Below are 12,151 nucleotides of genomic sequence, written 5' to 3'. Positions count from 1 at the left end.
TTGGTGTAGGCTGAGTGAACCTTAGGACCATGTGCCTCTCCAGGAGTAGAAATCTCATTTCTAAAATCTTTTGACTTTCTATTGAGGAATCAAACTTCTTTGTAGGTGAACCCAGGATTATTTTTACTGCCTTGACTAGACAGCCCTTGTTATACCTGATACCTGAAGATATTGGTAGGCAACCTGCCTCTACACATTGAATTGATGTTGATTCACATTTGAAATACAATTACTGAGAAAGAAACATTTAATTCTTCATATGCTTTACCTTTCTTTCAGGTTCATGATATTGAGTTTGCTCCCTCCCTTGATGTGGTACTGAATGAAACACTACCCGTACTAGAGAAGGCAGTACAAGATGGAAAGGCACGATTTATCGGCGTCACAGGGTATCCAGTGTCAGAGCTCAAGAAAGCTGTGGAAAACAGCAAGATACCTATATCAACTATCTTGTCATATTCACGAGATACTCTGATTGATTCCACATTACAGGAATATATTCCTTTCTTTCAGGTGAGTTAATCTGTGAACAATCTGTTATAATAAATTGACTTACAGTCCAAGTACCTGTATTAGGTTTTTTTATTTAATTAATGGTGAAAGTTGTTTGGATAATTCATGCTACTCATAATCAATAAATAGAGCAGGGGAGTTTAATGGAATTATAGGTCTTTTCCCTTTTTTTACATTCTCATAATTTGACAAATCTGATAGAGAGTATGTTCCAGGCTATAAAATTCAATCTATGTTAAGGAAAGCCTTGCATAAGATGTGTGTTTCCATGCCTTGAGGTTTCTTAGCATATTGATTTTTTTTTTTTTTTTTGTTGGTTTCATTTCAAATTAGTACCTACCAACAAATAATGTTGTAGGCATGTACAAGGAACCAAACATTGTGACATATATTAGGAAAACAAAACACAGGTTAGAAGTAGTGTATTAGAGACAACTTCATGTCCAGAGTACCAAATATTATTTTTAATGAGCTGCACTAAAACAGAAATGAAATGGAAGAAATATCCTTCTTGGCAGGTGGGATTGGTCTAGCAGTGGGGTTGCCTTTAGGAACTGATGGGTGTGGGAATTCAACATTTTGGATCCAATCAAAGTACTCACACCAGTCTTTAAAGATCTCCTTTTAGGTAGCTGGTAGACCTTATTTTCACCCTCTGTAGAACTCAGTAGATCATAGTGTGTGTGTGTGTGTGTGTGTGTGTGTGTGTGTGTGTGTGTGTGTGTGTGTGTGTGTGTGTGTGTGTGTGTGTGTGTGTGTGTGTGTGTGTGTGTGTGTGTGTGTGTGTGTGTGTGTGTGTGTGTGTGTATGTATGTATGTATGTATGTATGTATGTATGTATGTATGTATGTATGTATGTATGTATTTATGTACGTATGTATGTACGTGCGTGCATGCATGCATGCCCCTTCTCCGGGGTCGCTCAGTCAGTGGAGCGAGAGTCCCAAAGGGTGGACTGTTCGCAGGGCCAACTTGCTTTTACGGGACCGACCGACAGAACATTTATTTTGACAGGGCCACTGGTGACTGGAGAGGAGACATAATGTTGAATGAAAATAACAACAATGTTTATTAAAATATAATGAAAACTCAGCCTGGACAAATGCAAAATAAAAAAACCTAATACAATATTTCACCAAAATAATTCAATTCATTATTGCTTGTGAACAAATAAAACGACTGTGAGTCCTTGCATGCTTCTCGGTTTCATTTGATTCCATTACTTCTTCAATGAAACTCCCTCCAACATTTTACTCTGCAACATTGAATTAATCATGTGATTAGCAATGCTATCATTTTCAATTGCAACACAGGTTTGGAAAATTCTCAGGTAAATTACTTTAATACCTCTTTGAGAAACTTCACTATCGAAATTGCATTTACTTATTTTTAAAAAATTTCCTTTCTAAATCGTTTATCACCATCATGAAATTATTTAGCTTATTCTCAATAAGTTCTGTACAAATAACTTTTGGAAAACTCCTTACAATATTTGAGATTGTCGTTATAAATTTAAAAAACTCTTTACCACTTCGAGAAACTTCTTTACAATGTTCGGAAATTTTGAAAAATCCTTTGGCGAACTTCCCCTCTCTCGTAGACTTCGCTCGACTGTATTCCTTTAGAATCCTTGATAACATTTCCTAACTAACTAGTATTCTATGGATGAATAGAGTATCACGCAACACTGTGTGGAATCAACAACAACTATATCAATGCATCATCAATCACATCAAATACACAAACGATAAGCATTCCTGGAATGATGTGGGTAAATGTCACGAAATAACATAATTCTAACAACTGTTTATAAGTAGATTTATCACACAATAGAACTATAATATTTTATTATTATTATTATTCATTTATTGTAACCTTCTCTTCCTCTTGAATTCGGTTGAAGATCCTTACAACATTACCCGACCATAATGAGAACTCCTCATGACTAGTTATAAGATGAAATAGGATGACAAAATTTTTATCTCGATGAATAATCATCACCATCATTAGAAATATGCGTTTAAGAGCCTTGAGAAAATCAAATAATGATTAAGTCGTGCATTATTCATATCAGTTGTTGAGCGAAGAACAAGAACTATTATTAGTCCCTAAATCTTTTCATACCATCATAAATCACTATCACCTCCGTCATTCAATATAATCACTGTGATTCATTATAATCATTATGACTGATATGCACCCTAGTGGTCCCATATCATCAATTCATCAAAATTTACTATCACAATGATCGCTCAATTTTTCTCAACAACTCGTTAAAATTTCCCAACCTTCATTATTATTATTAAAATTATTTTTATTTCGTACAGTGGCTCCTAGAACGTTCTCTCGATGAACTGTTCCTATTACTCGTCAATTACTTTCCCTTCTAGTATCAATCGTCATACATGCCTAACAGCCTTTTTAAGATTACGATTTAATCATGGTTTACTCCTATTTTAATCACATCCTCTTTGTCATGATTATTATAACCTTATTTTATTTTTATTATTATTATTCTCATTATTGTTAGGTCCTAATCCCTTATAATTTCTTTTGAAGATCGTAATTACTTATGACCTTGTCAACTCACTGGCAACAGGGATTACTCATCACCGAATTCGGAAAAAAAAAAGGAAACCATTATTCCAAGAAAATGCAAAGATAGGACAATATTGAAATCACAAATCAACGAAGGAATGAATACTCTACCATCACCATTAAGTACAACATTACTAAAGAAACTACATTCCTCTAAGCAAGAATACAATCTACTAGGCATCTACTAAAAGAGAAGAAATTTTACAACGGTACTTATAGTTCCGATGAGAATTCGTGGCGTCGGGATGCTGCTATGGGCGTCGGCGTCCTCTTCCTCGGCTATGGTGCTTTACAGGTGTACAAGGTCATCGTGTTGGCATGCACACTGGAGTTTAATCCATCATGACTATGGCTACGTCCAGCATCGTCGTATTACTCCAGCAAAGTTCCGGAAAATTCCAAGCTTTTCCTCGTGTTCGTTGCATCTTGGCTGCTAGGTTTCACGGAGATAGCTGAAACTGAAATTCTGTATTAACAATAGAATCCACACTAGTTGTAACTCACTAAATTATTCACAACACTTAACTGGTGCAACGATGTATTTTCAGGTCCAGGTTTACTACCAGCTTCGACTTCCAAACACATTCACCTAGTTATGATACGTCTTAAAGCTGACAAATAGTATTACTGGTTACTACGATGCTTAAAGGCCAGATTACTTCTCGAATATTCCCTTAAGATCATGCCTTTCCTTTATAATGTCCAATGGAACATTCCATGAGTTTCTATTATAAGACTCGGCTTCAATAAACACACGAACTGTCTGCGGTTCAGCAAGTTCCACACGGGAAAATGTGCAGTTGTAATAAACTCGCTGGATACTGCATTGAGCTAACGACAAGTTGCACTGGCACTCAAATAAAGCAATGGTTGTGCCATACGAGAATTATACAGGTATTAATGTTGTCTGCAAAAACTCTTCCTCTCCATAGAGAATGCACTGTTCATCTTCTCCGTAAGAATACGACTGTACGACGTTCTTCAAAACTGTTCTGTTCGTCATTTCGTAAGGTACTCTTCTGTACTGTTCGGTGTTTCATAAGAGACTCTTCCTCGACTTTTTTCTAGAAAAATCCTAAGATTTTCTAGCACCTTCCTCTATTTCCATTGGCTGTTGGCCATCATGCGCCGTGATTCATCCTTCACTGCTGCGAGTGGATTTTTCGAGAATACTACTCCCCTCTCGTCTGCCGGTGTGTCAGGTGACGTAACTGCATGCGCTGGCGGCCTTCAACAGCTGTTGACCTAATTTCGGCTGGCTCCCATCGACACGGCACGGTAACAGCTGATACACGTGCTCTCGTAAACCAATATTCTGTAATAAAATTTTTCCATCTTTCCCAAATTAACTGAGGCACCATTTAGACGGGTACAGTGTGTGTGTGCGCGTGTGTGTGCGTGTGCATGTGTGTGTGCGTGCGTGCGCGTGCGTGTCAGTGTGCGTGTGCGTGTGCGTGTATTGAACACTTTCTGGCCTGGTATACGAAGCCACCACGTAAGCTAACACCAAGTATATCCTTGACAACAGATGTGTCAAAGTCCAATGCCTGTGTAGGATTCGAACGCGCACTTCTCCGCACCCCTGATCTTGATTACCGGCATTCCCGAGGGTGGTTTATTCAAGTCTAGAAACTTATATCTAGCTTACAGACTTAAGGCTGGGGAAGAATTTCCAGGATGCTCTTGGTGACAAATAAATGACATAGAAAGAACTAATATAAGCTCATACATAATGTTTATATACGTCATTAGGACCATATTCCAGAGTACTTGACCCTCCAAAATAGAACACTCACATTACAAGATGATTTCAAATTAGTTTCAGACAAGTACATCCTGTTAATAATCTAGTAAAGTATCATAATTACAAATGCATCAACAAACCTTATATTACTTCCCCATCAACACTGGGAACAAAGTTAAAGGTAAATAAGAAAAATAATTGAAGCTATTTGAGTGGTTAATTCCCACCTAGTATTTACACCAAAGAACAAAATAAAAAAATAACATTATACACTTACATAAAATGAGCCAATCCTTGCGCCCAGGAACTACAAACACAGAATCTTTACGTGAGTGAAGCCAGAACTTGCTCACAACAAGCACACATATCACCAAAACAATAAAAAAGAAAATAATGAATACAATACAAAATCAATGACTGGCTGCAAGTACATTTCAGTCCAGGTCAAGGAAAAAGCCAGGTGAATTCACATTGGTTTGCTATTGATCTGCCATTATGGTGGGTTGCTGAAAAATAAAACCCTAAATACTTTATTTAAGAAAGGGGTTCATACCAGCTACATTTGTTAATTAACTACCTGGCCGTATGACCCAACAATCTCCTGGTATTTAAAACAAACCTTAAAAGATTTAAACTTCCCTTGTGGGGAATATAAATACAGACTTGTTCAAAATGTGCTTATTTCTCTCCTTAGGTCGTTAGTCCCCTGAAGGCTATTCATTTAATACTGACAGCTGAGGGTTGACACATAAAAGACATGGTTTGCCCTTCGCATCACTGGCCCAGTTTCTTCACCTCACAAGCCCTTTTAAAATATCAACTCTGCATAAAAACATCAAATAATACTTTAAACGTCTCATTCTGTTGAGAACATAATCTCTTAAGTCCCATCTTGCACAAATGTCACTGCCAATACATTTGGCAGGATAAAGCTTGATTCCAACATGTTGATTCAACATCTATATCATCTGATGGCCAAGCAGGCATCAATTTTTGGTAAAGAGACAAAGTCTCTCATAGTGCATTGGCACTGCCGGTAGCTCCAAGTAGCCTACGCAGTGGCCTCCATGGTATGCAGTTGCCAGCGTCTTGGTAGGTGTGCTAGGTACCAACTGATGAGCCCAACTTAGCACACGGGGGCGAAACACTGGCAACCAGGAATGAGTTAGCTGGAAAATTTATAATGTCCAATAATGGACCATTTATATTGGTATCATCCCAGTATACTCAATTAGATTTAGATCAAGGTTTTGTGCTGGTCATTCCATTTCATCAAATTGCCTGGTTATAGCCTCCACTCTATGAACAAGTGAATTGTCATGTTGAAAATGAAGATGGCTGGTTTGCCACAGGGTGGACAAAATGGAAATTTCTTTTACATCCTACTGACACAGGCAGATCTTAGGAAAGGGCTAGGACTGGGAGCGAAGTGACCGAGGCCTTCATTGAGATACAGTCCCAGTATCTGCCTGGTGTGAAAAAAGTAAACCATGGAAAACCATATTCAGGGTTGCTGACAATGGGATTTGAACCCACTATCTCCTGAATGCAAGCTGACAGCTACATGACCCAAACCGATTAGCCAACTTGCTTGGACAGTGTCACCACTTCTAGGTCTGTGCATTCTAAAAACATGAAGTTGCCTTACACCTAGAATTTCATGTTTCTCATTGTTAATTAATAATTCTTAGCTTATAATTCTTTTTTCAACAGTATGGAGTGAAGTAAAAACTATATTTTGTCAAAAATAATGATTACAAGTAAAAAATACTAAAAAAGTATCTGTTACAAGTAATTAGATTACTTTTACTCACTTACTTCCCAACTCTGGTTATAGTGAAGTACATTACAGAAACGGGGTGGCCTACAGAGCAGTGATGAGAATACAGGGAACCATAAGTTAAGAAAGGATGATATATAGTTTTCAGAGTAACTCCTCCATATAAATAGTAATCAGATTCTTACTTCAGGTATTATACTTCATCTTAACCCATTGCCTTTAGTACATCCCCAGAAATCTTATCAATTTCAGCTGATTTTCTAGTTTTCAATTTTTGTAAATATCTCTTTATCTTCCTTGAATAAATGGAAATTCACAAAATACTATAATATTATGGATATCCTAATGGTTCAAGAGAAGTGTATTTGAGACATATTTCAGATGGAAATTCTAAGTTCCCAGGGAGGGAATTAGATTCTTTTCCACCAATAGAGCATATCAAAAATCAGATCAAAAATTAGTTGGATGGCTTTTCCGGCGTTTGCTCTATTAACCAGCGTTTCGTCTAGTGTCAGACCTAAGACGAAACGCTGGTTAATAGAGCAAACGCCGGAAAAGCCATCCATCTAATTTTTTATCTGATTTTTGATATGCTCTATTGGTGGAAAAGAATCTAATTCCCTCCCTGGGAACTTAGAATTTCCATTTGGAATTGCTAGGCGGGCATTAATTCCATTGTGGAGTTTTATCTCCCGTATGCAGTTATCAGACTGTGCTTCATAAATAAGCTTCTGATAAGTTCACCTGCATACACCCCAGCATCAGTGGGTAGGGTCTGACACATCCCACTCTGAAGAGTCTAGTGTCAGACCTAAGACGAAACGCTGGTTAATAGAGCAAACGCCGGAAAAGCCATCCATCTAATTTTTGATCTGATTTTTGATATGCTCTATTGGTGGAAAAGAATCTAATTCCCTCCCTGGGAACTTAGAATTTCCATTTGGAATTGCTAGGCGGGCATTAATTCCATTGTGGAGTTTTATCTCCCGTATGCAGTTATCAGACTGTGCTTCATAAATAAGCTTCTGATAAGTTCACCTGCATACACCCCAGCATCAGTGGGTAGGGTCTGACACATCCCACTCTGAAGAGTCTAGTGTCAGACCTAAGACGAAACGCTGGTTAATAGAGCAAACGCCGGAAAAGCCATCCATCTAATTTTTGATCTGACATATTTCAGAATCGGAGTCGATAGGAAAATGCCTGCACACATTTGTATGACTGATGTTGGGAAGTTTTGATTTTGATACCTTAATTTTTACAATTGGTTTTACGTCGCACCGACACAGATAAGTCATATGGAGACGATGGGATCGGAGTGTTAAGGAAGCGGACGTGGCCTTAATTAAGGTACAATCCCAACATTTTCCTGGTGTGAAAATGGGAAACTATGGGAAACCATGGAAAACCATCTTCAGGATTGCCGACAGTGGGGTTCGAACCCACTATCTCCCGGATGCAAGCTCACAGCTGCATGGCCCTAACTGCACAGCCAACCCGCCCGGTTTTGATACTTTTGATATATAGTGTTATCAATCTTATTATAGTGTCGGTCTCTTTGGATGAATGGTCAGTGTAGTGCTCTTTGGTTCAGAGAGCCCTGGGTTCAATTTCCAGCCAAGGGTGTGTGTGTGTGTTTTTTTATTAATCCCAAACATTCCTGCAACTCGCACATCACACACAACACTAACCTCCACTACAAAAACAGGCAGTAGCCTTTACATGGCAGATGGCACCTACCCTCATCAGTGGATCTGCCTTACAAGGGCTGCATCAGGATAAAAATGGCCACACAAAATTTTAAGAAATTCCTTGTAGTTTCAAATTCTGATGTCCATTCTGATGTTCTGGTGACTGTTCAGTGAAGTAGCATATTGAACATTATCCATTCTCTCTTTCATTTATGACAACTAGTTAGAGATTTAACGTGCACACAAAAGTGTTTTGTAAGTTGTTTTTACTTTAGACAAGTGTCTTCATTTTATGTTAAGGGTAGTTTTGGTTTTGAGTAACTGTATGTTACAGATTTCTGATTGATTCTTTCTTTAGTCAAAGGGTGTGGGGGTGATTGGGGCAGCTGGAGTTGCCATGGGACTGCTAACGAATGGTGGACCCTCATCCTGGCACCTTGCAAGTAATGAAGTGAAGGAGCTCTGTGCAGCTGCTGCCAACTATTGTAAGGTAACATATCACTGCAAAATACAGCATCAGAGACTTTATTAGCAGTATGGATAAATCAAGTAATTCTATATTGTTTTATCAGTGGAAAGTTGTTCATTAGTTGATTTACATCAACACTGTACAACATTGGTTTAAAAAAAGAAGAGCTGGGTTGAGTGGCTCAGGTAGTTGAGGTGCTTGCCTTCTGATCTCAATTTGGCAGGTTTGATCCTGGCTCAGTCCGGTGGTATTTGAAGGTGCTCAAATATGTCAGCCTTGTGTTGGTAGATTTACTGGCACATAAAAGAACTCCTGCAGGACAAATTCCAGTGCCTCAGCATCTCCAAAAACCATCAAAAAGTACTTAGTGGAATGTAAATAATAACAAGATTTTTTTAAAGAGTAATTTCCTTAAGACTAGTATCCTGTAAATTAATTGTAACTGTAATTCTACTGATTACTTGTTGAAAAAAAACAATTTGTAATCATAATTGTGTAAAATATTTGTCAGGTAACTGTAATGAAACCCAATAATTTTTTCTTGCACTCTTCCTATCGCTGATTTTTACTAAATGAAGCTCAACTGTATTAAGTCCACTTTGCAGAGTGGAGAAAATTACAGTACACAATTGTGTTTAAATCACCACAAATTTATTTGGGCTAACATGGCTGATAAATCCTACCGAGGAAAAACATCCTGTATTTTAAGAGTGGGCTCATCCCATCCTACTAGGTCAAGCAAAAGGATACTTACAAGGCATTAATAAAAAGTTTCAGAATATAAATATGCTTGCCTTATTAAAAACAATATGGGTAAAGTTTGCACAGAACTACCACATTTGAAAAACCTTTAAATAGCGAGAAGAGAATGAAAAGACTGAGAAATTCATGCACCCAGAAATAAAGTTAAATCATAAAACCTAAAAGAAAGAAAATCATACCACCATGAAAGATAAAGGCTCCCAATGGAGCAGGAGCTATCATGAACACCAGTCTGACTCACAGCAGACCCAGGCGAGAAGTGATACCATGCCATGCCGTGTTCCTAGGACACAAGGAAAAACAAACAGATCAGTATTTCGGCTGAAGGCCAGTGAACAGTTGATTACTCTTAGACAATGGCATTTAAATTGAATATTTCTGCTGGAACATGAGTCCTTGAAATTGTTCTAGAATAATCTTGCTGAAGCATCACCAGATGTATGACCAAAAACTTTTAAACATGGTGTACAGGGATACCCGTAAGTACACTTCACCAAATTTGAAATTAACACGCTTGCCATGGTACAAGTATGCTTGATTCATCGCTAAGACCTACCTCATGTCTTTCACTTTCTCTGTTGCCCATATTAACTCCAGCATCTTGTCACTTCAGGAATATAGGTTTTCCAAGAAAGCATGAAGGGGTGTACAAGGATACTTTTTCAGTTCGCCAACCAAATGTTGAATCTGTCAGTGTTATTTTAATTCAAAGCTGCAAATATATTGAAATGAACTAATATGCAAAACGCAAAATAAAGAGAAAATGCTGTAAAAGCATCTCATCAATGGAAAAAAATCTGAAAATGACACAAGACATAACTTTAAACAATGACATAAAAATACAAAAAAAGCAAAAAAGGACTTTATAATTAACCATTTCTACAATCTAGGTATAATGACAGAAGTTTCTATACAAGTTACCAATTTGTGTGATGTATCATCTAAAACAGGGCCTCTCAAACACCCAAAATCTCACGCGTGCAGATTGAGGCGCAAGAGCTTCGTGCACTGTGCATCGGTGCCGCTCGGCATGGCTCAGATCAACGCTTTGTCTCTGGGCTACTCGGCTTAGCTCGGCTATACTCGGCTCAACTCAGCCCGAATTTGGAGCGCTACTGCACAAGTGGGGCAGAGGGAGACAGGCGGAGCAAGCGAGACAGGCGTGAGGAAAGAGAGAGTAAGCGCTACTGCTCCAAATCGAGGAGTGGGGGGTCTGCACTCTGGTCAACCAAGCCAAATCGTCTTTTACACCGTGCACCCTGAGAGGCCCTGATCAAAAATATGACATGTCATCAAAATCTGGGTCCAGTTGGAAAGTTTTACAGACTCAGGACATTGCAGGTCATCACATATTAAAGCATTCAGGGTTCAGGCTTCCACCCCCCTCTCTTATGATTCTGTTTACCTTCATTCTTCAAGTACTTAATTGTTCCTTCACATACTTTTTTTTTTTTTTTTTTACAACTTGCTTTACTTTGCACTGACACAGATAGTTCTTGTGGCAATGATGTGATAAGGAAGAACTAGGGGTAGAAAGGAGGTGACTGTGGCCTTAATTAAGGTACAACCTTAGCATTTGCCTGGTGTGAAAATGCTATTTGCTTTACGTCGCACCGACACAGATATGTCTTATGGCGACGATGGGGTACGGAAGACCTAGGAATTGGAAGGAAGCGGCCGTGGCCTTAATTAAGGTACAGCCCCGGCATTTGCCTGGTGTGAAAATGGGAAACCACGGAAAACCATCTTCAGGGCTGCCGACAGTGGGGCTCGAACCCACTATCTCCCGATTACTGGATACTGGCCGCACTTAAGCGACTGCAGCTATCGAGCTCGGTGGTGTGAAAATGGAAAACCACAGTAAATCATCTTCAGGGCTGCTGGTAGTGGGGTTTGAACCCACTATCTCCAGAATGCAAGTTGACAGTTATGTGACCCAGACCATGCAACCACTCGCTCGATGCACATTCTTCTACTCACTTTGATAGCCATCTTTATCATCTTCCTGATCAATAGGGACTAATGATCATGAGATTTTTCTGCTTATAAGAATCACAATCACTATTGCCAGCAGGTTCGTTACCATGAGGACAGAACAATATTTCCTCGTTGGCAATGCTTGCCATTGTGGACTTGTTAACAAAAACCTAAAGTTGTGATTATCTCCATTATTGTGCCATATACAGTAAAAATAATAGACTTATAATTCTAAAACTAATTTTCTTGAAGATATTTGGAAATATGTGAAAAGTGTAATTTATTTATTTATTTATTTATTTATTTATTTATTTATTTTATTTATTGTTCAACAGGCATTTCTGCCCACTTACAGAACATTTTCATTTCTTATTTCTAATTTTATAAATAATTTACAATAAAAATTAAAATATGAAACCTAATACTATACTTATGAACAAAGGACAGTGGTAAGTGTGTGTTACATCTTATTATTTTAATTTCTCCTAAAATATACATTATTAATCTAAATTAATCTAAGGACTATATTATTCATGGTACACAAGTATGATACTCTATTTACTTTATATCTTCTCTCTGTGTGAGTTCCCCTCTAACTGACCATAACAAGATACTCT

The 12,151-nt window shown here is 38.1% G+C and overlaps 1 protein-coding gene across 8 annotated transcripts in view; it reads left to right on the top strand.

Annotated features, from left to right (window-relative positions):
* Positions 1-12,151, top strand: part of LOC136875764 (uncharacterized) — a 68,110-nt gene that overhangs the window by 44,179 nt on the left and 11,780 nt on the right. For all 8 annotated transcript variants that reach the window (XM_067149350.2, XM_067149351.2, XM_067149345.2 and 5 more), the window contains exons 5-6: positions 280-513; positions 8,685-8,816. In XM_067149350.2, the coding sequence (XP_067005451.2) occupies positions 280-513; positions 8,685-8,816 (366 nt within the window). The remainder of the gene's footprint in view (positions 1-279; positions 514-8,684; positions 8,817-12,151) is intronic.

The sequence above is a fragment of the Anabrus simplex genome, chromosome 6 (genome assembly GCF_040414725.1).
Source record: "Anabrus simplex isolate iqAnaSimp1 chromosome 6, ASM4041472v1, whole genome shotgun sequence".
Classification (NCBI taxonomy): Eukaryota; Metazoa; Arthropoda; class Insecta; order Orthoptera; family Tettigoniidae; genus Anabrus; species Anabrus simplex.
This window is presented reverse-complemented; position numbering and strand designations above follow the sequence as displayed.